The sequence below is a fragment of the Peromyscus eremicus genome, chromosome 4, assembly GCF_949786415.1.
Source record: "Peromyscus eremicus chromosome 4, PerEre_H2_v1, whole genome shotgun sequence".
In the NCBI taxonomy this organism is placed as follows: domain Eukaryota; kingdom Metazoa; phylum Chordata; class Mammalia; order Rodentia; family Cricetidae; genus Peromyscus; species Peromyscus eremicus.
Window position 1 is genome coordinate 5,603,517 of NC_081419.1, and position 25,252 is coordinate 5,628,768.

The 25,252-nt window shown below is 46.0% G+C and overlaps 1 protein-coding gene and 1 long non-coding RNA gene across 5 annotated transcripts in view; one reads left to right on the forward strand and one right to left on the reverse strand.

Annotated features, from left to right (window-relative positions):
* Positions 1 to 6,785: 6,785 nt before the first annotated feature.
* On the reverse strand, positions 6,786 to 9,801 carry LOC131908905 (uncharacterized). Its single transcript, XR_009378684.1, has 2 exons — positions 9,397 to 9,801; positions 6,786 to 6,923 (listed from the first exon to the last, which is right to left on the reverse strand). It is a non-coding gene; the product is annotated as an uncharacterized LOC131908905 (long non-coding RNA).
* Positions 9,791 to 25,252, forward strand: part of Fubp3 (far upstream element binding protein 3) — a 47,748-nt gene continuing 32,286 nt past the window's right edge. For 2 of the 4 annotated variants that reach the window (XM_059260032.1, XM_059260029.1), the window contains exons 1-2: positions 9,793 to 10,002; positions 23,569 to 23,674. In XM_059260032.1, the coding sequence (XP_059116015.1) occupies positions 9,919 to 10,002; positions 23,569 to 23,674 (190 nt within the window). In that variant the 5' untranslated portion in view covers positions 9,793 to 9,918. Of the gene's footprint in view, positions 10,003 to 23,568; positions 23,675 to 25,252 lie in introns of all 4 variants that reach the window. The other 2 variants (XM_059260033.1, XM_059260030.1) reach the window with 2 other exon arrangements.

Genomic DNA, 25,252 nt, shown 5'->3' on the forward strand with positions numbered 1-25,252 from the left:
TGAATCTAGGTGTGCTAGGAGATGCCAGTGAGACACAGGGCAAGTTGGATGTACAGAATAGAGGAGAGGCAAAAAGCCACATGGCAAAATGTAGATTGATAGAAGCAGATTAATTTAAGTTACAAGAGCTAGTTGGGAACAAGCCTAAGCTAAGGTCACGCTTTTGTAATTAATAAATAGTCTGTATGTCATTATTTAGGGGCTAATGGTCCAGAGAAAGTCCAACGACAAGAAAGTCCAACTATACAACCACAAAAGAAAGAAAACAAAACCCACCAAACCATAACAATAAGAAAAAGCACACAAAAACTGAATCTTCAGGGTGATGGTACATGCCTTTAATCCCAGCATTCAGGAGGCAGAGGCAGGCAGATCTCTGTGAGTTTGAGTCTAGCCTGGTCTACAGAGCAAGTTCCAGAACAGCCAGAGCCACACACACACACACACACAGAGACACACACACACACACAAGTCTGTTCTGTGTTGGCCGATTACTCCTGGTGTGGAGTCTGGCCTGGGATGTGGCAGATGTACCCAGTGACACTCTTCTGGAGAAAGCTGATTTTCACCTTCCTAGCCATTGCTAATTACAGACAGCTTCTTGGTTAAAGGAGGGACTCTGTGTCCACTTCCCTCTCTCAGTGCTGGGATTCTGCCTGGCTTGAACCTGTGCAGGTCTTGTGCATGCAGCCACAGTCTCTGTGAGCTTGTATGTGTATCAATCCTGTTGTGTCTGGGAGACACTGCTTCCTCGGAGTCATTCCCCACCTCTGGCCCCTACAGTCTTTCTGTCCTCCTCCACACAGATCCCTAAGCCTGTGGGAGCGGTTGGATGAAGACACTCCACACAGTGCCGAGTGCTCCAAAGTCCCCCACTGTCTGAGCACTGTCCAGTTGTGGGTCTCTGTGTTAATTCCCAGTGACTGAGAGAAGCAGCCTCTCTGATGGGGGCTGAGCAAAGCAGCCATGTGGTTCCCAGCTAAGCGCAGCAGCTGTGTGTCAGTAGGGAGTCAGGAAAGAATTAGGTGCACTGGGAGTCGTGGCTGAGGGGCAGAGAGAAAGAACTAGTGCTTAAGGGATTTCTTGAGACAGGGTCTCACACTGTGGCCCAGGGTGACCTGGAACTCACAGCAATCTTCCTGCCTCAACTTCCTCAGTGGTGGGATTATAAGCATGGCTCATCTTTCTGGAGATTAGCATGTCTTTGAGAGAACATGAATCAAAATCCAGTTTTATAGAAAGCAAAGCCTCCAGAATGTGTCTGCAATCTGTGTCCACTGCAATGGCATGCACAACAGCCCAGGCTGAAAGCCACCCAAGCACCCACCAGCCAATGAGTGGAAACAGATGTTAAGTGCCTATAGATGGGTCACTATTCAGTCTTAACAAAAATAAAGGAGCGAGGGAGATAGCTCAGTAGGTAAAGTCCTTACTATGAAAGCCTGAAGACTGAGTGTGGATGCCCAGTATCCAATGAAGACCTGGCAGGCTTGGCTGTCCACTAGGCCTCTCTATTCAGGAGGCACAAGGGTGTTCCCAGGGGAAGCTGGTAACTAGATTAGCGGGAATCGACAAGTTCTGGGTTCAGTGAGAGACTGCCTCAGGAAAGAAATGGAGTAGGGGTGTTGCTGCTGCTGCTGCTGCTGCAACCTTTAATCCCAGCACTAGAGAGGCAGCAGATCTCTGCATTTGAGGCCTGTCTGGTCTACAGAGTGAGCTCCAGGACAGCCAGGGTTATACAGAGAGACCCTGCCTCAAAAACCAAAAAATAAAGACATTTGAGGTCTGCTTAGAACCTCCACATGCACACACCTACACCTGTGCCCACACACCTACAAATGTGTGCACACACAAGCACCACACACATACACATATTTTTAAAAAAGGAAATAAACAAATCTGTTGCTCATAGTTGCACATACCTGTAATTCCAGCACTCAGCGGAGGCTTGGTGATAGTGAGTTCAAGGCCAGTCTGAGCTACATAGTTACACCAGGTCTTGAAAAACCAAACTAGCTTGATGGCAGTCACCTTTCACCTTACAATAATATTCATTTTATATATGGGGGTTTTTGTCTGCATGTGTGTCTGTGCAGCATGTGTGCACTTGGTGCCTTTGGAGACCAGAGGAGGGCAGGAGGGCCCTTGGAACTGCAGTTTTACATGGTTGTGAACCATCAAGTGGTTGCTGGGAATCGAACCTGGGTCCTCTATAAAAGCAACAAATGTTCTTAACCACTGAGCCATCTCTCCAGCCTCAGGAGTCACCCTTAATTCTAGCACTTGGGAGGCAGAAGAAGGCAGAGCTCTGAGTTTTAGGCCAGGCAAGGCTGCACAGTGAGACTCTGACTCAAAAACACAAACACGGACTAGGGATGCAGCTCAGTGGTTGGTAGAGTTGTTGGCTGGCGTGTGAAAGGTACTGGTTTCAATCCACAACACTACACACACAACACTACACAAACACACAACACTACACAAACACACACACATATATACAACACTACACACACACAACACTACACAAACACACAACACTACACACACAATACTACACAAACATACAACACTACACACACAATACTACACAAACATACAACACTACACAAACACAGACAACACTACACAAACACACCACACACACACACACACACACACACACACACACACACACAGAGTCCAGAAAGATGGCTCAGTGGGTAAAGGCACTTGTCCCCAAGCCTGGTGACCTGGGATCCATGTGGTAGAAGGAACTCCCTCAAGTTGTCATCTGACCTTCACATTCAAGTATACACACACACACACACAAATAATAAATAAAAAGGAAGGTAATTCCAACATGTACCACACTGTTGTTACATGGGCAAGCCTTGAAAGCAGTATGCCATGTGAAGTAAGCTGGGTGCTAGCAGCTGTGACCTTGACTTTGTCTGATGCCCCAAGTGGTGAAATTCATAAGGTTGGAGCAGTAGCGTGGTGGCTAGATGGCTCTGGATGAAGAGTAGGTAGCTATTAATTGCTAGATACAGTGTCCATTTTCTGAGATGCAGAATTCCAGAGGTGGGTGGAGGTGATGCCTGACAACACCTTGAATGTTCTTTTTTTGTGGGGGGGCTTTTCAAGACAGGATTTCTTCATGTAGCCCTGGCTGTCCTGGAACTCGATCTATAGACCAGGCTGGCCTTGAATTCACAGAAATCCACCTGCCTCTGCCTCCTAAATGCTGGGATTAAAGGCACGTGCCACCACCTCCCAGCACCATGAACGTTCTTAATGTCCCTGAACTGTGACTGAAAAAAATTATTAAAACAGCAAATGATATGTTATGCATATCTATCTATGTTGTTTGAATCTTAGATGGTCTTTTAATAAAAAAACCCAGTGCCAGATATCAAGGTGAAAGCTGAAAGATCAGGGAAGCAGAGCAAGCCACAGCCACCACCTCTTACCTCACCAACTCCATGAATCCACTGAGTCTTCACCCAAAAGGGTCTCAGCTGAACTGCTTTAGTTCCTGTTTCCTCACATCTTATATACTTTCTCCGCCCTGTCGTCGCTTTCTGGGATTAAAGGTGTATGTGCTTCCCACTACTGGGATTAAAAGTGTGTGTCACCACTGCCTGGTTCTGTTTCCAGTGTGGCCTTGAACTCACAGAGATACAGATGGATCTCTGCCTCCCGAGTGATAGGATTAAGAGTGTGTGTGCCGCCGGGCGGTGGTGGCGCATGCCTTTAATCCCAGCACTCGGGAGGCAGAGCCAGGCGGATCTCTGTGAGTTCAAGGCCAGCCTGGGCTACCAAGTGAGTTCCAGGAAAGGCACAAAGCTACACAGAGAAACCCTGTCTCGGGAAAAAAAGAAAAAAAAAAAAAAAGAGTGTGTGTGTCACCACTGCCTGGTTCTGTTTCCAGTGTGGCCTTGAACTCACAGAGATCCATATGGATCCCTGCCTCCCGAGTGATAGGATTAAGGATGTGTGCCACCACTGTCTGGTCTCTATGTCTAATCTAGTGACTGGCTCTATCCTCTGATCACAGGCAAGCTTTATTAGAGTACTCAACATATCACCACATATCCACAATATAAAAACTCAATTTTAAGCATATTTTCATTACATTTGAGAAAATTAAATTCTGATAATAGCAAGTATTGGGGCTGGGGACGCATAGCTCAGTCGGTTAAGTTCATGTCTAGCACACACAATGCCCGAGTTAGATGTCCAAAACTGTATAAACCATCTGTAATCTTAACACTGGGGAGGTAGAGGAGAGTCAGATGTTCGAGGTTACCAATGGCTACACAGAGAATTGAAGGCCAGCCTGGGCTACAGAAGACACAGTTTGTTTTCCTTTTTGCGGGCTGGATAGGAAAGTTATTAGTGAACTATGATTGGTGGAGTGTGGGACTGAGTGGAAACCCACAGGAGAGCAGGGCTTGCTATTTGTGGAGGAGACCTCAGCTAGGGATATATTTGCCCCCATAGCCATCAAGGATGAGCCGCCTCCCAGGCACCATGTCTTCAAGTCCATCTGCATTCAACTAGGTGAATCCCCTCTACTTTGAAATGTGGATCTTCTGGTGATCACGGAATTCTAACAGGGCAATACACAGGGCCTCAATCATGTGCAACTTGGTCAGATGACCCAGCCACTGTGTCCTGGGGCTTCCCAAAAGCACCCCACATAACTGCCTGCAGCATTGGTTGGGGACACCATTGAGATCAGAAACATGAGTATCCACTAGAAACTGTCTCCAAGATGAGGAACTCTGACTCTTAAAGACAGAGTGGGGTAGGGGCTGGAGAGATGGCTCATCTATTAAGAGCACTTACTACTTTCACAGAGAGATGGTCTGGATTCGGTTCTCAGCACCCACATGGTGGCTCACAAACATTCTAGAGAATCTAATACTTGGCTCTGACCTCCCCAGGCATGCACATACATACACGCAAGCAAAACATTTATACATACAGAATAAAATAAATATAAAAAAACATTGAAAAGAGATTATAAAGAAAAAGAGTATAACACCAAATGTTCCAAGGTTGAAGAGTTGGAAGTCCTATTTTTAAACTGTGTGTTATATATATGTATGTGTGAGCAGAGATGCACACTTGGCACTGTGTGGATGTGGAGGTCTTAGGACAACTTTTGGGAGTCAGCTCTCTCCTTCTACCAGGGCTTTTAGGGACTGAACTCAGATCATCAAGCTTGCTCAGCATGTTTACCACCCTCCTCCCCGCCCAGCCATCTCTTTGGCCCTGCAGTAAGAACTCTTGCCCATAGCTAGCAGGATGCTTGTCACAATTCAGAGAAACTATGCAATCTGAAGAGCAATTTGACTCTGGCAGCACACTAATTCAACAAGTTTAGCTATCCCGATGCTAAACTGTTTCCCAGGAGCTGGGATTACAGGTGAGCTGCCATGCCTATCTGGCATTCATGTTTGGCATTAGGGTTTTGAATTCTGGTCCTAACGCTTGTGCAACAAGTGTTTTGCTCTCTGAGCCATCTCCCCAGTGCTCTCTCTCACTCTCCCCCACCCGTGTGTGTGTGTGTGTGTGTGTGTGTGTGTGTGTGTGTGTGAATGTGTGTGTGTGTGAATGTGTGTGTGTGTGTGTGCCTGTTTCACATATATGGGTGTTGGCTCTCTCTCTCTCTCTCTCTCTCTCTCTCTCTCTCTCTCTCTCTCTCTCTCTCTCTCTGTGTGTGTGTGTGTGTGTGTGTGTGTGTGTGTGAATGTGTGTGTGTGTGCCTGTTTCACACACATGGGTGTTGGCTCTTTCTTACCTTTTCACTCTCACCATGTGGGTTCCAAGAATTAAAACTAGTTTATGAGCCTTTGTGGTGAGTTCCCTTACCTATTAAGCAATCTCACTGGCTCTTGGACTGAATTTATTTATTTACATATGATTTACGTATTTTTTGTGTGGGGGGCATGCACATATAACAGTGCATGGGTGGAGGTCAGAGGACAGCTTTCAGGAGTCAGTTCTCATTCTACTATGTGGATTCTGAGGATCAAAGGCAAGTCATCAAGCTTGACAACAAGATTCCTTACCCACTGAGCCATCTTGCCAGTCCCTGAGCTGAAGCGAACAGTAATAACCACAAGATGGGAATAGCTACATTCACATCAAATTGCTGTCTCCAAAACAATATCACTGAGAATTAAGTGGAAATGGTATGAAATTATGAAAGGATCAATTGACCAAGGAGACACAGCCATCTTCTCTGGCTCCTTGCCTCCTAACTGCCCAGAGTCCTTCTCTGTCTCAAACAAAGCAAGGATCTGGACAGATGGCTCAGTGGTTAGGAGTGCTTATTGTTCAGTGCTCTTAACTGCTCAGCCATCTCTCCAGCTCCACCCCCTTTTCTTGATACAGGATCTCACTATGTAGCCCTGGCTAGCCTAGAACTCACTGCGTAGAGCAGGCTGGCCTGGAACTTATGTCTATCTGCCTGCCTCTGCCTTCGGATTGCTGGGATTAGAGGTGTGTGCCATCACATCTAGAAGGATGAAGCATTTCAATGTCATCAGTAAGACGAGAAAAATAGCTCATTTATGTATCTATGTATGTGCATGTTGTTTGTGTGAGTGCATGAGCATGTGTGTTCACACATGTGAAAGTCGAAGGTTGATGTCTTCAATTGCTGTCCACCTAATTTTTTTGAGATAGGCTGTTGCACCTAAACTAGCACTCCCCAATTTGACTAGAAAGATCCTCCTGTCTCCATGTCTTGGTCACTGTTCTATTGCTGTGAAGAGACTTTGTGACCACGGCAATTCTTATAAAAGAAAATATTTAATTGGGGGCTTGCTTATAGTTTCAGACAGTTAGTCCATGACCATCATGGTGGAGAGCATGGCAGCATACAGGCAGGCATGGTGCTGGAGCAGTAGCTGAGTGTTCTACATCCCGATCTGTAGGCAGAAGGCAGAGGGAGACATGGCTTGTCATGGGCTTTTGAAACCTCAAAGCTCATCCCCAGTGACACACTTCTTCCAATAAGACCACACCCCTAATCCTTCCTAAATGGTCCATCAACTGAGAACCAAACATTCAAAGATATGAGCCTATGGGGGGCATTCTCATTCAAACCAGCACATTCTAACCATGCCTCCACCCAGCACTGGGATTACAGGCATGCACTGCCAGGCCCAGTATTATTTTCTTTTTATGATTTTATTTATATGTATGTATGTGTGTATGTATGTGTGCCACATCTGTGTAGTGCTCAAGTAGGACAGAAGAGTGTCATATTCTTTGGAGCTGGACTTTCAGGAAGTTATGAGCCATCCAGTGTAGGTGCTGGAAACCAAACTTGGGTTCTCTGCAAGAGCAGCAAGAGCTCTTAATGGATGAGCCATCTCTCCAGCTCTATGCCCAGAACCATGTAGTTTCTAAAGACTAGCTTTGGGCCTCATATTTGTACAGCAAGCATTTACCTTCCTGGCTGAGCCAACTCTCCAGCCAAAGGAGTTTAAGTGACAGTCTTAGAGACAAAGCCACCTACAACCACAGTGTGTATGGGTTTTGTTTGTTATTTTGAGACAGGGTCTATCGCAGGCTGGACCTCATTGTCTAGCCAACAGTGACCTGAACTCCTTAACTTCCTGCCTCTGCCTCTCAAGTGCTGGGATTCCAGCACGGCATCCACTGGGCTTCTGCATTTAATGTCTAAGACTCTTTTTCTCTGTGCTCTTTGGACAAAACTCTTTTCCTGTATTCGTTGAACTAAGAGCCAAGCAAATGCAACAGGGGACTGTTGTATGATGCTTTGTTTGTGTTCTGACAAATAAAGGTTGCCTGGAGATTAGAGGGTAGAGCTAGCCATTAGTTAATCATAGATGCCAGGCGGTGGTGGCATGAGCCTTTAATCTCAGCACTTGGGAGGCAGAGGCAAGCAATTCTCTGTGAGTTCGAGGTCAGCCTGGTCTACAAAGCAAGTTCCAAGACAGCCAGAACCAAAAAAAAAAAGAACTCTCTAGTGGCTAGCTGCTCTGCTTCTCTGATCTTTCAGCTTTCAACCCGCTAACATCTGCTCCAGGTTTTTATTTAATAAGACTAATTAGGTTTACGCTTCAGGGGACTTGTAGTAAGTATTAGATAACGAAGCCCAGGACAGTAGAACATTCCACAGTGGCCTGACCAAGTTAGAGTCATCTTCCTCGTCTGGTCCCCCCAGAGATAACTGACCAGACTAGAGTTACTCAACCAGAAAAAGAGGGTGGGCCAGAACCTGGTCATCCCAGCTAAGCGTCCTGTGACATCGCGATGCAAACCCTTCTGGCAGTTCATCTCTCTACCCCATTTCTACTTACAGGGTGAGTCAGCAGCAATAGGGATGAGTGAGCATTCTTTCCTCAAAGGTAGAAACAGTGAAAACAGGAGCATCACTGAGCATATCAAGTAGAACCATGTCCGTCTGTAGTTGAAACTCTATGGTTGATTTTTTCCATCATATACAGTGAAAACACTCAGCCATCCAGAGTGCTGCCTCCTGCTTCTAGATGGCTAGTGCTCAGTAACGCCCATACTACCCAAGCATGCTTCCCTACAGGTTTTGAAATGATCTGTCTAAAAGTGATCAATTTCAATTTTGTAATTTGGCTCTTCTTTTATTTTGCCATAATCTAAGAATTATTCGGCTTCAACATTATTCAATTTAAAATTAGTTTCCTAAGCACCTACTATGTGCCAAACTCTATGAACACAGGTTGAAACAAGAGCCTCTAGGGTGGTGAGGTGCCTCAGCAGGTATAAGGGCTTGCTGTCAAGACTAATGGCTTGAGTTTGATTCCTGGGACCCACGGTGAAAGGAGAGAACCAACTCGAGCAAGTGCCCTCTGACCGCCACATGCATGTGGCAACACATTCATACATGCACACAAAGAAGGAAGGATGGAAGGAAGGAAGGAAGGAAGGAAGGAAAGAAGGGAGGGAGGGAGGGAGGGAGGGAGGGAGGGAGGGAGGGAGGGAGGGAGGGAGGGAGGAAGAAAGACCTCACTAGCTAGCTTAAGATGATCTTGAACTTCTGATCCTCTTGTGCTAATCCACCTCCCAAATGTGTTGGCAAAGTGAGGTGTGACTTTCTGTTCTAACAGGATTGAAGGCAGAAGAAGCGTATTCCAAAGTCGTGCTGCCTTCAGTCCTTTCTCTGAAACATCACTGTTTTTCCCCCTCAAGCATTCAAACATTCCACATGCCTCTTGCCTCGCAGGCCCGGAGGCAATGATGGTCCTATGGTATTTCCTGTTCCCCCAGTGAAAGAATGTGAAAGAGGACACCCGGCTGGCTCTACAGCCAAGGTGGCCTGGTGTCATCAAACCCATCCTTGGCAAACCGATTGATGGCCAGTCCTGGGACATTCTCGAGTACTGAGCCTCCTAGTACCATGTAAAGGTGCTCAGTCACAGTCAATGCTGCACACCACGGCTATTACGGGGGTGGTGGGTGGGCTGCCAGTGCATCTCGACGGTTGGGTGAGGTGTTGGAAGAGCCACGTCTCTCTTCCGTCAGGTACCAAAATCTGACAGCGGGCACTCGGCAGCCGCACCTGCGCCTCAGCGGCCGTCACCCAGACGATAAAGGTCCGGGGCCCAAGACCCCTTTAGAGGGCGGGGTCGCGACCCGGCCTTCTTGACGGACAGCAGCCTCGTGCGCTCGGCAGGCCCCCTCGCGCAGCGGCCACGCCCCCACTTCCGGTCGGACAGCGGTCACGTGCCTTGAGACCCCGCCTCACAGACGCGGCTTTTCCCCAACCTATGTCTCACTGAGCGGGCAGTGCCTTCCCTCGGCTTCCCTTCCGCCGGAAGTGGGGCGACTTTCCCTTTCCGGCTACGGGTCCCGGAGCGGAGCGGGAGGCCGGACCGGGGAAGCGGAGCGACGGCGGCGGCGGCGGCGGCGGGGTCGGCCATGGCGGAGCTGGTGCAGGGGCAGAGCGCTCCGGTGGGCATGAAGGCTGAGGGCTTCGTGGACGCCCTGCACCGGGTCCGGCAGGTACGGGCGCGGGAGGCCCGGGCCGGGGGCGGGAGGCCGCCTCGCCGACGCCTCGGGTGGGCAACTGGGACACGGGAGGCCCGGGCGGTTCCCTCAGGCGCCCCGGGCCCGGAGCAAGCCTTAGCCGAGCGCTTCTGGCGCCTGCGCGCCCGGCTGCACCCATAGGCCTGCCAGTCGGGGTTCAAATCCCTACAGCTCCTGGTGGGCACTCGGGTGTAGACCCCGAGCATCCATCTCCCTCCCTAGACGTGGCTTCTGCAGCCGTGGGAAACCTCATCTTCCACTTGCTGCATTTCAAGCGAATTGGAAGAAATTCGAAGATGTTTTATATTTAAGAATTTTTTTTGTTTTTGTTTTTTGGGTTTTTTTTTTTTGTTGTTTTGTTTTTTGCAGAAAGGAGACGGGGAGGTGTTAGGTGGGTGGTCTCCAAGAGTTCCTTCTGGCGATTAGTCCTGCTCTGCTGGGAAGAGTGTGGGATGGGCTCGCTCCGACCGTGAAACTTTACCATCTGGCAATATCGTGCGTTTTGTCAGTGAAACTGGCTTTTTAGAGGGCTTGAGCTTTCCTGGAGAATGAATATGGGACCTCTTTGGCTCCTGGCATAGTGCCTAGAACAGAATTGTCCTTGTCTCTTGCCTGAAACTTAGTGACAAGATACCCTGACGCTCAAACTTCCCTCTGTTCAGTGATGTTTATTATCTTCCCTGACTCTGTAAGCTCGCTGGTTCTTTGAAAGCTGGGCCGTAACTAATGACTGTTTGATTCCTAGCAGAATGCCACAGGATTCGTTCTTAGGAAGTCCTCACCTGTGCACGTGAAAATGGGGCCTTTGCATCACTTTCCAGGAGTCCTGCGAGGGAACCCTACCTGTCTCCCCTGTAGTTTGCATTTAATGTTGATGGTTCTGTAGACATTATCTTGGAGCCTGACACTTGATGTTGGGCTCACGCTAAGTTTTCTCTGATGAATTGTTTGTTACTGCCTAGGCCAACCAGTACAATAGTGAGCATCCATCCATATTCCACTACAGAGTTACTCAATTACGCGCTTGTAACAGATGAACACGCCACCCAGCTCCTCGTCCACCACTGTGCTCACTGGCACTTCTAGTGTTTTCTTCTGCCAGACAGGGTCCTGAACCCTGTTTTGCACTAGTTGGTACTATCTACTGGATTTTCCTCTATGCTAGAGTGTCAAAGTCATCGTGTTGGCTTTCTGTGACCACTAACAATTATAGTCGCTGGTTTAGAAAGCTTGGGTCCTTTTTGTCTGTAGCCCTTTAGTTGAATGTAAAATGAATTTCTTTCTTTCTTTCCTTCTTTCTTTCTTTCTTTCTTTCTTTCTTTCTTTCTTTCTGTTTTGTTTTTTGAAATGGTTTCTCTATGTATCCCCTTGGCTGTCCTGGAACTCGCTCTGTAGACCAGGCTGTCCTTGAACTTAGAGATCTGCTTGTCTCTGCCTACAGAGTGGAAAAATGAATTTTTAAGCATTGCTAAGACTCCATCTCTTAACTTGCTCGAGGGGGGTGCCTTCTGTTAAATGCTGCCTTAATGTGGAGCGCTGGAGAAGGAAAACTTCATCAGCATTGTTCTTATTTCTGAAGCACACTCTTCTGATGCCTGGATCGGTAGTGGAGCCCATTGGAGATGGGGGTGTTGCTGCTGAGTGGCAACAGCTGGAGGTCCATACAACCTTTAAAGATTTGAAGGGGATTAAAAAAGAGAGAGAGAGCTTGATATAAGTAGTGTGCACCTTTAATCCCAGCATTCAGAGGCAGAGGCAGGTGGATCTCTGTAAGTTTGAGGCCAGCCTGGTCTACAGAACGAGTTCCGGGACTGCCAGAGCTACATAATGAGACCCTGTCTTTAAAACACACACACACACACACACACACACACACACACACACACACACACACGAACACAGGAAACAAAAGATTTGCTGGTAATTTGGGGGTTTATTAGTAGATTTCATTGGGTAAGACTGAACATTAGAAATCTGCGTTGTAGAGCTCTACTCTTGGAGAGGACCTGAATGGTATTCCTAGCACCCACATCGTGGCTAACAAATTGGTAGCTCCAGTTCCAGGGGATCTGATGCCTTCTTCTGGCACCGCACACAGGTTGTGCACAGACATGCATGCATGTAGGCAAAATACCTACACACAAAGTAAAATTATCTTTTAAAAAAATCTGCTTATATGCATATGATAAAGCTTAGCAAAGGAGATCCTGTTTGAGTTTCTGGATAGTCAAGGTTCTGTGTCTCCATCACATACAGAGAGTGCTGCCAAGATGAGATGCCTCCCTCACCCCAGTAAATGGAAGTAAGGTTTTTGTTTTGTCTTGTTTGTACTGGGGATTGAACCCAGGACCTTGTACGTGCTAAGCAAGCCTTTCAATACACAGTGAAAAAATTTTGAGGTATCATTAAGAGGCCCAGGCTGGCCTTGAACTCAGGCTTCTGCATCAGCTACCCACATAGCTGGGATCACAGGCCTGACCTCCTAGGCTTGACTTAACTATATTTCTTCATTTTTATCTCTTTTTAAAAACTTATTTATTTTAATTTTATGTGCATTGGTGTTTTGCCATGGGCGTTGGGTGCCCTGGAACTGGAGTTACAGACAGTTGTGAGCTGCCATGTGGGTCAACCAGGGTCCTCTGGGAGAGCAGTCAGTGTTCTTAACCACTGAGCCATCTCTCCAGCCCCATATTTCTTCACTTTAATAAACATAGAGCTTTCTCCCTTCTTGGATGGTCTCATAAATATTAGCAACAGTAAGGCCTGTAGTTTTTCAGAGTAATGAGTTGTCTTGTGTTCAGTTAACATAGCAAGTTCTAGTAGTATGAGATGGCTCTGCTGGAATTCAGTCTGTTAAGCCTATTGCATAGCTCTGTCATTTAAGCCACTGGGCTTCCTTCCTGGTGGTATCTTGAAGCATCTTTATATGAGTGTCTCCAGGCTCATAACAACAATGGTTGGTGTTAGTGTACTTGAGTATGGAATTCTTAAACTCAAAGGGAATCTCTGAATATATGCATAAAACTTAAAAAAAATTTCCAGAGTAGGGGGTCCAGTGGATTACTGTGTGGCAGATAAAAGAAATTCACATCTGTTCTGAAGGGCAGTGGAAATAGTATCTGATTTGGGACTACTGATAAAGTCTAAGACGGCTAGATATTCCCAGAGCATCATGGCTAGTTCTTCAAGTCATTGGCTGCTTAGCAAGTTCAAATGTTCCTTCATTAGCTTAGAGAGGACTGGATGCTAGGAGTGTGGGCTCAGAGCCAAAGAAAGTCATCTTCCAGAGTCACATTCTGCACCTGTGCCCTGACTTTGGGTTACAAGAGGGACCAGTGGACACTAGTCTGTTTTGGTTTTAAAAGTTTTTCTGGCCGGGCAGTCGTGGCGCACGCCTTTAATCCCAGCACTAGAGAGGCAGAGCCAGGTGGATTTCTTTGAGTTCGAGGCCAGCCTAGTCTATAGAGTGTGATCCAGGACATGCACCAAAACTACACAGAGAAACCCTGTCTCAAAAAACCAAAAAAATAAATAAATAAATAAAAGTTTTTCTGAGGATGATTAAAAATATTCCCTGGCTAGGGATATAGCTTAGTTGGTAGAGTGCTTGCCTAGTATGCATATATATAGTACTGGGTTCAGTCCCCAGTGCCATATAAACTAAACATGGTAGCATACATATGTATATAATCGCAGCACTTGAGAGATCGAAGTATGCTGATTAGGAAGTTCAAGGTTGTCCTTAGCTACATAGGGAGTATAGCAAGTTTGAGTCCAGCCTGGGCTACATGAGAACCTATCCAAAAAGAAAAATGTTTCCAGAAAGTCTATTAGCATTGGTCATCCCGTAAAGATGTAACTTGTTAACAGAGTCTTGTACCATCACAGTGTTACAAACTACCAACAGCCTCCCACTAGCTTTCCTGAAGATAGGTTATTTTGCCAAAGTCAGTGTTCTTTAGGACTTTATGTTCCTATTTGTTGTGGAGGTAGTTTTGTTGAGGCAGGGTTTTGCTGTGTAGTTCAGAATTGTCTCAAACTCATGTTCCTCATGCCTTGGTCTCCTAAGAGCTGGGATTATGGGCATGCAACACCACACACACCTTGCTAAGGAGTTTCGTCTTAACCCCATTGAGGCCCTATGCATTACCCAGCTCCATAGTATGTACTCATATAGAGTGCAATACAGATGGCTCTTCAAGGAGTTGGGCACCATGCCTTGCACCCAAATAAAAGTGACCAAGCCGTTACAAAATCGAGAAGGCTAGCAAAATCGCTTAATTCCTTTGAGGAATTTTGTAGGCCTGGAAATCTAATCATTACTGGCACCTTTGTGGGGGAAATATTGATTAGTGTGTGGCCTCAGAAGTTCAGCCTCCTTGTGGTGCTCCATTTCCTACTTTTGAGACTGCGAGTAGATTGCTTGGGGGTAAGTGTCCTATTCCCTGGGCTAATATGGGGCTTCAGTAAAATGATATTGGCATAAGCAGCAGATTTCCTTTAAAAGAACAGAGTGTGCCTGCTATTAGCAAAAGCTCTGTTCACTGGCTATTGGATGCACCTTGACAGCTCATGCCTTTGCTCATTTAATATGTGGGTCTGATTCATGGCTCAGATGAGCTGCTGAATGCTGAACAGAATGAAATTGTGTTCTACTGAAATACTGCCTTGTGTTTATATACTCCTTTCAGCTTTCTCAGACAGTTGGGGAAAGCCAGTGTCTATGGGGAATTCCTGACCTGCTCCTGAGGCTTTGCTCTGATGGGGCAGTGTTGAACCCTGGAGTGAGTTCACCTGTGAGGGTTTTGGTTTTGGTTGGTGGCTGCCATGTATCACTACAAGCAGTTCTCAACCTGTGAGTCACAACCCTTTTGGGGGTCACATACCAGATATCTTGCATACCAGATATTTACATTACAGTTCATAACAGTAGCAAATTACAATTATGAAGTAGCAACAAAATAGTTTTATGGTTGGGGGTCACCACAACATGAGGGTTGTGTGGCAAACTCTCATTAGGAAGGTTGAGAACTGTTGTCCTGGTAGAAGTTGGAAACTTACTTGGTATTGAAAAGTAGATAGTAAATTAACTGCATTCCATGGTATACTTCAAAGACTTCCAGTGGAATTTATCATTATCTTCAGGTTTGATAGCCCGCTTATGTTACCACATTTTGCTGTCTTTTGAAGTCCCAGCTGTGTAGTTAATACCTTGACCACAGCTCTTCAGCTAGTGCCTCGTGGGCTGGAGAAGACTCCAGGAAACCTGCAGCTATGTCTTGTCTTACCCACGCTGTAACACTTAGAAGCCAGTGTGGCTTCACATACAGATCTAGGGCTCTAGTATTTCCAGGAAAGCTGACTGCCTTTCGATGTCTGCCACAGCCGTCATTGTCTTCCACTGCAGTCAACAGTAGCTGCTGCCATGACACTCTGGGCTGCCTTCATTCCTGCCACCTTGCTGCGGCTGTTTATACTGCCCATTAGGACCCTGACGGATAGTTTTTCTCCCATCCTTTTCCAAGTTGGGAGCCCATAAAGAGGCCCAAGTCCTTGACAAGTAGCTGCCAGGCCTTGACTAGCACGTTTGTGCTGCACACTGTTACTAGGTCTTTGATGGAAAAGAACAACTTGTGGGCAGGGTTAAATAAAGATAGAGCCACCTCCTTGCTGCAGGACTTCCTCTGCATCTAGTAGCTATGTGTAGTAACTCCTACCAGGGTAAAGAGTGTTATGTCATTTTATGGAAACAAGTCAATTCTATGGATCAAACTCCAGGTAACCTCAGCAGCTCTTTCACATCCATGAACATGCAGAACTCCCCTAGCTGCAGCTAGAAAACATGGCCGCATTTATTGTGGTCTCTCTGCTTTCTAACATAATAGGTATTTGTTCCCACTCTTCGGCCTTCCTTTACTTTATTTTTTTGAGACAGGGTCTCTGTATGTAGCTCTGGCTGTCTTGATCTATGTAGCCCAGGCTGGCTTTGTACTCAGAGCTCTGCCTGCCTCCACCTCTACCTCCGTCTCTACCTCCCAAGTGCTGGGATTAAAAGTGTGCGCCACCATGCCCCACTGCCTTACTCTGTTTCACCTGTGAATCATTCCAATTGAAAAGAACAATTTTGGTCTTTTAGAATAGTCTCATGTAGCCCAGGCTAGTTCAGAGTCTCTAAATGTAGTCCTCACATTCCTGATCCACATCACAAATGGTGGAACTAAGGTTGAGGCAGGGTTTTGCTGTGTAGTTCAGAATTGTCTCAATTCTGCCACAGTCAGCTGCATTTGGAGTTTTATAAGAGACTGGGAAGAACAGCCAGTCTGCTTCTGCGGGCACAAACTGGTTGTACTGTGAGAATAGATAGTGGCAAGTCACTTGCCGTTATTTGAAGAGTTGAGGAGTTGCTATGTCCAAGGCCTCTTTCCAAGGGCTGGGCCAGTGGGGAGATAAATCAGACACATTGGTGGCTACTTTTCATTTTCCTGTGGAGTTAGATGCAGGGCTGGGCTAGAATTCGTATTTCATATTTGAAAATAAGCCAAAGGAGATAGAGCAGTTTTTCTCAAAAAGGCACACAGGGGACTTGGGAGATAGCCCAGATGCTGAAATACTTGCCACACAATCATGAGGACCTGAGTTCCGGTCCCTAGATGCAGTGGTTTGTATCTAATCCCAGTGCTGGGGCAGTAGAGACAGGAGGAACTCACTGGTCAGCCCACCTAGCTGAGTTTATGAATTCCAGGTTCAATGAGAGACCTTGACTTACAAAATGGGGTGGATGACTGAGGAAGACATATCCTCTGGCTTCACGCGGGTGTGTACACGCACACACACAGGCACATGTGCACAAGTAATTAATACTGTATATGCTGTGGCTCTTGGGGCTGGATCTTGAATTTTAAGCAGGACTTGATTCTTCTGTCCAGTTCATTGGGTCATTTTCCCCCTCAGTGAGGTGACTGCAGTTCTCTGACCCAGTAGTGAAGGGATGCTTGTGGAGCAGGATGGAGAGGAAGATGCCAAGAGGCATTCCATATCAGCCCCACCTGTTAGCCCTGTGTCTCAGGATGATCCTTTCAAGTGGACTTCTCCATACCTGCTTTGCCTTCTGCAGGTGTTTATTGAATACATGCCACATGCCAAGCATGACGTCCCCCATCAGGGAAGGTCTGCTTTAACTCTGGCAGAACTTAGACCCTTTGAAGACTTCTAACAGCTGAACTTCACCCCAGAAATATTTCAATTTTATTAAGTTTAGGATTCCTCTGTAGGCGAATCTTAGAGAACCCAGTTAACAGGTGCTCCAGGGGACCACAGTGACTGGGGCAGACCTGTTCCCCCAGAGCACCCATAGTTATAAGGAGGCAGTTTAACTGCCTCATTGTGAGCTTGTGCCACTGTGAGTTTGTGAAATGCTACAGATGGAGGAGAGTTTCAGTCTGCCCTTGTGGATGCAGTGAATGGCTAGAGAAAGCTGGGAACTGACATCTCTACAGTCAGAATTCCTTTTGCTTAATGCCAGTAAATAGAGCAGGATCAGCCAGGGGCAACATCGCTGGTGGCAATACCTTCTATTGACAGTATCCATATTGTGCTGGGTGCCAGGCAAGAGTTCTTAGATATGTCAACTCATTTGATGGTCATAAGGTCCCCCAGTGGGTGGTAGTGACATGATACGATTCTGATCCATGCTGTGGAAACAGATCATCCCACTAAGCAATAAGGAGACTTTGACAAAGTCTTTTTTTCTGTTTTCCTCTTGGGTGATGTCTCACTGGTCAGCCAAGTGTCTCAGCTTTCGCAGTACTTGGGTTATAGGCATGTGCTACCATGCCTGGCTTATTTAACTCTTATTTAAGCCTTGGTTTTTCATCTGTGAAGTGGAAATTCTTAATGGTAATAATTTTCTTAAAAATAGATGATATTGGGAGGGGACCCTTGAGTGATGGGAAGGGGTCCTGAATAGGGGTTCCTAGGCAGAGAAACATTGTTTCTTTTAGGTCTGGATTGAACTCCATCTAGGCTTGGTAAAATGCTGTGTGCAGGTTCTGCTTCCAAGCCACACCCCTAGCCCAGTGTTGTCTTCCATCTGAGCTATAGGTTCTGGCTTTTCTTTGTTACTGTTACGCTTCCATAAAAGGTTCAAGTGGCCATTTCTGGTTCCTAGTACTGTGTGCCAGGCTGATCGGGGTACTTTGCATTTGTTACATTGTTGTCTCCAGGTAACTCCCTCCTCACAGGAAGCTCTTTATAAGATCCCTGAGGACTTTATAAAGGAATGAAGCACTGCAGACGTCTGTTGGTGTGTAGGGAATCTGAATCTGATGTGTCACTTTCTCTGTGATGTACTTGGATATGGAATGCAGGACCAGGACATGGCCCTGTGGCTTGTGGCTCCAGACCCTGGCACTGGGTCTATGGCCCTGGCTGCTGTTTCCTGCTAGTTAGTACAGGGAGCAGAGTGTGCCAGTCCAGCCTCATACTCCCCCAGGCAGGGTTACTAGGGCTATTGAAGCCCACATATTGTGTGGGTGGCTGCCTAGCATTTATTTAGCTGTTTTGCATGTTTCTAAGGATAAATTGGTGGACTCCAGCTTCCCGTTTGGGTTTGCAAGATGAGCTGTCATGGTGTTGAGCCTGTAGTCTCAATCGTGAGTGTTGTGCGAATAGCAAGTGCCGTGTCCTAGTGACAGTGATTTACTGTGACTCCTTTATGACTTCTGCAGTGTTTATGAAGTCTCAGTACATTGTTTGTTTACTATTTTTACTTTGTTTTATTTTGGGGATTAGGGTCTCACTGTGTGTTGCTGGAATTCCTTTCCAGGGGAGCAATGTCTGCCCCTTTTCCTAAGATCCCAGCAACAAACTGCATAATTCCACCATGGAACTGATGAGTTTATTGGACTTCACAGAGCATAGGTGAGGGTCCTTCCCCTAAACAGGTCACACCTGAAGAACAGCTACCCAGCAGCAGTGAGCCCCCACCCCGCAGTTGGGGTCCCTGTCCCTTCCCCAAGGCTTCCTGCAGTTAAGGCAGAGTTACATGCCACAGGGAGGTGGTGGGAAAGTGGTTGGTTACTAAGGGGAGAGTCTCATGGCTCTCCAACCCTCCATGATGGGGCATAAACAGTTAAGGAGCCCAGTTGAGTAATCCTTTTGCAAGGAAGTGCATTTGAAGTCCTCCTGCTTCAGTATCCCAGGATCTGTGATTATAGGTTCATGTCAACCACATTGGATTGAAAATACTTGTTTTTGTTTGTTTTGAGACAGTGTCTCATGCAACATTCTAGGCTGACCTGAAATTCAGGCTGGCCTGGAACTTGCAGCAATCCTTCTACTTCAGCTTCTTGAGTGCTGCCATTACAGTCATGAGTTACTTTGTGTGGTTCCAGTTTAAAATAGTTTTTCCTTTTTCTTTTTTTTGCTAATGTATATTGTATGTATGCATACATGCATGTATATTCTTGTTTTGTTTTTCAAGACAGGGTTTCTCTGTGTAGTCCTGGCTGTCCTTGAACTCAGAGATCTGCCTGCCTCTGCCTCCTGAGTGCTGGGATTAAAGCAACAGGCATATTCTTGTTTTCATATGTGGGAGCACTCTGCAAGTATGCTTTGAGTCCAGAGGTTGACATCTGTGTCTTCCTCAGTTGCTTCCCTTTTAATTTACTGAGACAGAATCTCTCACTGAACCCAAGCTCACTGAGCTTGCCCCAGGGACTCTCTTGGCTCTGCCACCTAAGTGTTGAGATTGCAGGTGGGCCACCATACTTGTCTGGCTTTTTTTATGTGGATGCAAGGGGCTCAGATCCTCAGGCTTCCGTCGCAAATGCTTTATCCATTGAGCCTGGCCTTAAAATAATAAAAGGGAAGAGCATCATTGTCCCAAATGGGAGACTTAGCTGTGCATATAAGGGAACTAAGAACAGTGTGTGTGTGGTCCTGAAAGCATGGATCCTGCAACCACCAGAACAGCCTTGTGTACCTGTTGGAGGAAGCATCAAGGAAAAGAACCTTGCCACCTTATAGTCATGCATTCTGAACTCTGAATTCGAATGTGTGTGTGCTTGCAGAAGCTAGATGGGAGAGGGCTGTTGGGTGTTCTGCTCTCTCACTGAACCCTCAGCTAGTAAAGCCCAGCAATCCATCTGTCTCCTCCCTACAGCATTAGAATTACAGGCATTTGTGACTATACCCAGCTTTTTACATAGATATGAGCCTGGTCCTCATGCTTGCAAAGCTGAGCACTCTAACCTGCTGAACCATCGAGACAGGGTCTCTCTGTGTAACCCTAGCTGTTCTGGAACTTGCTCTGTAGACCAGGCTTGCCTTGAACTCACAGAGAATCTGCCTGCCTCTGCCTCCTGAATACTTGGGACTAAAGGCTTGTGCCACCACCGCCCACAAGGTTGCATTTGTATGATAAAGAAAAACATTGTTTCTTTATGCTGTAACATAATAAAATGTACACTAGAATATAAATGATACATTGTAACAAGCATTTGTATAGCCAGGATTCAAATTCAGACTGCTTTAGAGCTACAGTGTGTCTTGTTCTATAAATTTTGTTTGGGGTTGTTTTTGAGACAAGGTCTCCTTAGAGCTGGGGATATGGCTCAGTGAGGGAGCACTTGCCTCACGTGTGCAAAGAAAGACCTGAGTGTGATTGAGTCAGGGTCTCCTTTCTATAGGCCCAGTTGGCCTTGAATTTGCAATCTTCCTGTTTTGACCTATGGTGGGTTTTTTGTTGTTATTTGTTTGTTGTCTTGCATTTTTGTTGTTGTAAAATGATTTATTTTTAATTACGTATATGCATTTGTATCTGTGTGTGGGTTTGTGTACATGCATATAGGTGTCCTCAGAGGCAAGAGGTGTCAGATCCCCAGGTGATCGTAAGCCACCCACCAGAGGTGCTGGGGAACCAAACTTAGGTCCTCTGTAAGAGCTCTTAAGTGATGTGCCACCTTTCCAACCTGATTTTATTTGTTTGCTTGCTTACTTGTTTTGAGACAGTGTCTCACAATGTAACTCAGGCTGGCCTAGAACTCATGACTTCAGCCTTCCTAGTGCTGGGATTACAGACATGAGCTACCATACTTGGCTGTAGTCTATTTAACTGTTATCCCATACTACCATATACTATATACATAATGTTGTCTTAGTCATTGTTTTATTGCTGTGAAGAGACACTATGACCAAGGCAACTCATAAAAAGAAAGCATTTAATTGGGGGCTTGCTTATAATTTTAGAGGTTTAGTCCATTATCTTCATGGTAGGGAACAAGGCAGCATGGTGCTGGAGAAATGGTTAGGAGCTACATCTTGATCCGTAGGCAGAGAGAGATTGGGCCTAGCATGGCCTTTTGAAAACTCAAAGCCAGATGGGCATTGGTGGCCCATGCCTTTAATTTCAGCACTTGGGAGGCAGAGGCAGACAGAGCTCTTGAGTTCAAGGCCAGCTTTGTCTACAAAGGGAGATCCAGGACAGCCAGGGTGACACAAAGAAGCCCAGTCTCAGAAAAAAAGAAAGAAAGAGAGAAAGTTCAAAGCCCACCCCCAATGATACATTTCGTCCAACAATGTCCCACCTAATCAAATAAGGACACACCCCTTAATCCTTCTAATCCCTTCAAATAGTGCCATTCCCTAGTGACCAGGCATTCACATATATGAGCCTCTTGGGGCCATTCTCATTCAGACCACCACATATATTCTATGTTACTCCATCTCAGTGGTAATTTACCAAATTATAGACAACGAAAACAATCATAAATTTAGAATGGATGCAAAAACTTCCATGACAGTTTAGAAGGATACTTGTTGATTCAATAAAATGAACAATAGGAAACCATCGTAACACTCATTCCAGCTACTTGTAAGACCAACAGATAAGGAAGGAGGCTGGGCATAGTAGCGCACATCCGCAATCCCAGCACTCAAGAGGTAGGAGTTTAGCTGGGCTGTATTGTGAATTCCAGGCCAGCCTGGATTACATGAGACCCTGACTCAAAAAACAATGGCCAGGTGTGGTGGTAAACACCTGCAACCCAGTACTTGGAGGCCGAGGCAGACCTTGTCTCAAGCAAACAAAAATCTGGAAACCAGAAGGCATCTTCCAAAGGGAATGGAAATAACCTGCCTAAGGTACAGACTTGTGGTTGGATCCTGTCTGTATTCAGGCTGCTCATTGACTGTTTGAACCCCTTTAACTCTTTGGGGGAGGTCATTTTATTTGTTTATTTGTGGGATTTTTTTCGTCTGAGACAAGGTTTCTCTGTGTAGTTCTGGCTGTCCTGGAACTATCTGTGTAGACCAGGCTGATCTCAAACTCACAGAGAGCCACCTGCCTCTCTGCCTCCCAAATGCCGGGATTAAAAGCGTGCTCCATTGCCACCTGGCTGGGAGTCATTTTAAAGTTAATGTTTTAAAAGATATCTGTGAATATATGGCACATGGGTATGGCCCCCAAAGCCAGAAGAAGGGGTCAGATTTCCTTCTGTTGGAGTTGGAGTTACAGGACATCATTGTAAGCCACCTGCCATGAGTGCTGACAACCAAACTTTGTGCAAGCCCAGGAAGCTCTTGACGGAGTTCTCCTTCCAGCTTCTCAAGTCTTGTAAAAGTTATTATGGACTGGGCTTGACTGTTAAGAGCACTGGTTGCATCCCCAGCACCCACATTGCTCCTCACAGTCATCTGTATCTCCACTTCCAAGGCAGCTGACACCCTCTTGTGGCCTCTGAGGGCACCAGGCACTCTTGGTACATGGATATACGTGTAGGCGAAACACCCATAAGCATAAAATAAGAGTAATTTTGTGTATGTGTGTGTGCTGTGTGTACACATGTGGAAGTCAGAGGACAGTTTATAGAATGTTTTCTCACATTCATGTGGGTTCTGCGGGTCAAATTTAGATAGTCAGGCTTGGGTAGCAAGCCCTGTACCTTTTAAGCTCTCCTGCCAACCCATTTTGGGGTCATTTTTACTATGTGCTGAGAATGTTTGAGGCTGCTCTTAAAATTAAGGTGGCCCAGGGCCAGGTCTGCCATTCCTGCTTATAATAGCAGCAGTCAGGAGGCTGAGGCAGAGAGCTACCCTTAGTTTGAAGGTATCGAGTAAGATCTTGTCTAAAACAAGACCCTATGAGTTAGTCAGAGGACTCTGGAAGATGTGGCATACATATATATTAAGTGACTAAAAATTCTGGTTTTCTTAGGGGGTGATGAGATGGCTTAGCAGGTAAAGGCAATGTGAATTTGAACCGTGGACTTCAAGAGGTAGAAAAAGAAAACCAACAATCATAGGTTGTCCTCCACATACACCTCTTCTCCCCCTGAATTAAATTTTTAAAAGACAACATTTGGGGAGTTAATTTCTAAAGCGGTAAGACCAAAGAAAACTCAACAGGTAAAATGTTTGCCCTACCAGAGAAAATGCTCTAGGTAGGAGAAATGGGGTCACAGCCCCTTAAAGAAGACGATGTCTTCCCTCCCGAGATAAAACTATGACTTGCTACCAAGTATTTAAATTTGATTCTCTCTGTAGATTGCTGCTAAAATTGATTCAATTCCTCACTTGAATAATTCCACACCCTTGGTGGACCCCTCGGTGTACGGATATGGAGTACAGAAACGGCCCCTGGATGATGGAGGTAAGTTGCTGTAAACGGCTCACCTTTTTGATGGCAGTGAACCTGCCAGTTATTTTGAGTCTATGTCAGCCATTTCCGAGCAGTTCTCCAGCATCACATTCTTAGAGGAATGGTGAAGAGGAAGTAGTTAGGATGATTTTTCTTAGCAATTGGCTGGCATTTGAGTTCCTATTTGCCTTGATAATACAGGAATCTTTTCAGCTGGGCTCCACGGTAAAGACTTGGCCTCAGCGTCCACTTGGAAGTAATTTGACCCATTTGAGAATTGTGTTTGATTTAGTTCTCAGTCCCTCTGGCACTTGCATGGGAATTGAAGTTAGTACTTTTGTGAAATCCTAAGATTTGGTGCAAGTCCTGGGGAAACTGTAGTTAGCTGACCTCTAAGAAAGGACAGATTGGTGACCTTTCCAGTCTCTGCCAGCTTTCACCATTTCTATTTGTGTCTGGCGTGGTTTGTTGTTGAATTTTTTTTCAAAATCAGCATGTACTATTTATATGCACTACTGGATTCCATGATGACATTTTTAGATATGCATGTTACATACTTTGACCATTCTCCCTTCTGTCTCCCTCTCCCATCCCTGATCCATCATCTTCCCTAATAGTCTCCATATACTTTCATGTGTGACAGGCTCTTTCTAGAAGCATCCATTTTCATTCATTCATTTATTAGTTTGTTGATTTCTGTTTCCAACTCCATCTCTAAAGGAATTTGGGGACACTCCGAGTACCTGTCGTCAGTGCTCCAGCCTTGTGTTGTCCCAGAGTTCACACTGGCTTCGTCCCTCCTGCTGGGGAGCACACTGAGGGTGGGAAGTGAACAGTTTCACATGGGTCTGCATATAGCTGGGGAGACGGGTCTTTTCTGCTTACCTTCCTGTTGCTCTGGGTACATAGCCAGGTGTGTATAGATGCTTCTGTGATGTGTTGTTAAGAGGAAAAACCACCAAGGTTTAGAATTGTATGTGTTGTGTAATCTCCTTTTCAAAAGAGTGTGTGGTTTTTGTTTGTTTGGGACAGGTTCTTTCTACATAGCTCTTGGCTGGCCAAGAACTCACTATGCAGACTAGACCTTGAACTCAGAGATGTACTTGCCTCTGCCTATTGAGTGTTGAGATTAAAGGCATAAGCGACTATGCCTGACTTGAGTGTTTGTTTGTTTTGGCTTTCTTTTTTTTTCTTTTTTTTTTTGTTTTTTGTTTTTTGTTTTTCGAGACGGTTTCTCTGTGTAGCTTTGCGCCTTTCCTGGATCTTGCTCTGTAGACCAGGCTGGCCTCGAACTCACAGAGATCCGCCTGCCTCTTGCCTCCCAAGTGCTGGGATTAAAGGCGTGCGCCACCACCGCCCGGCTTGTTTTGGCTTTCTTAAGACAGGGTTTCTCTGTAACAGCCCTGGCTATCCTGGAACTCACTCTGTAGACCAGGCTGGCCTCGAAACTCAGAAACCTGCTTGCCTCTGTCTCCTGAACGCTGAGATTAAAGGTGTGTGCCACCACTGCCTGGCAAGATTTTGTTTTGTTTTGTTTTTCGAGACAGAGTTTGTGTGTGTAGTTTTGGTGCCTGTCCTGAATCTCACAGA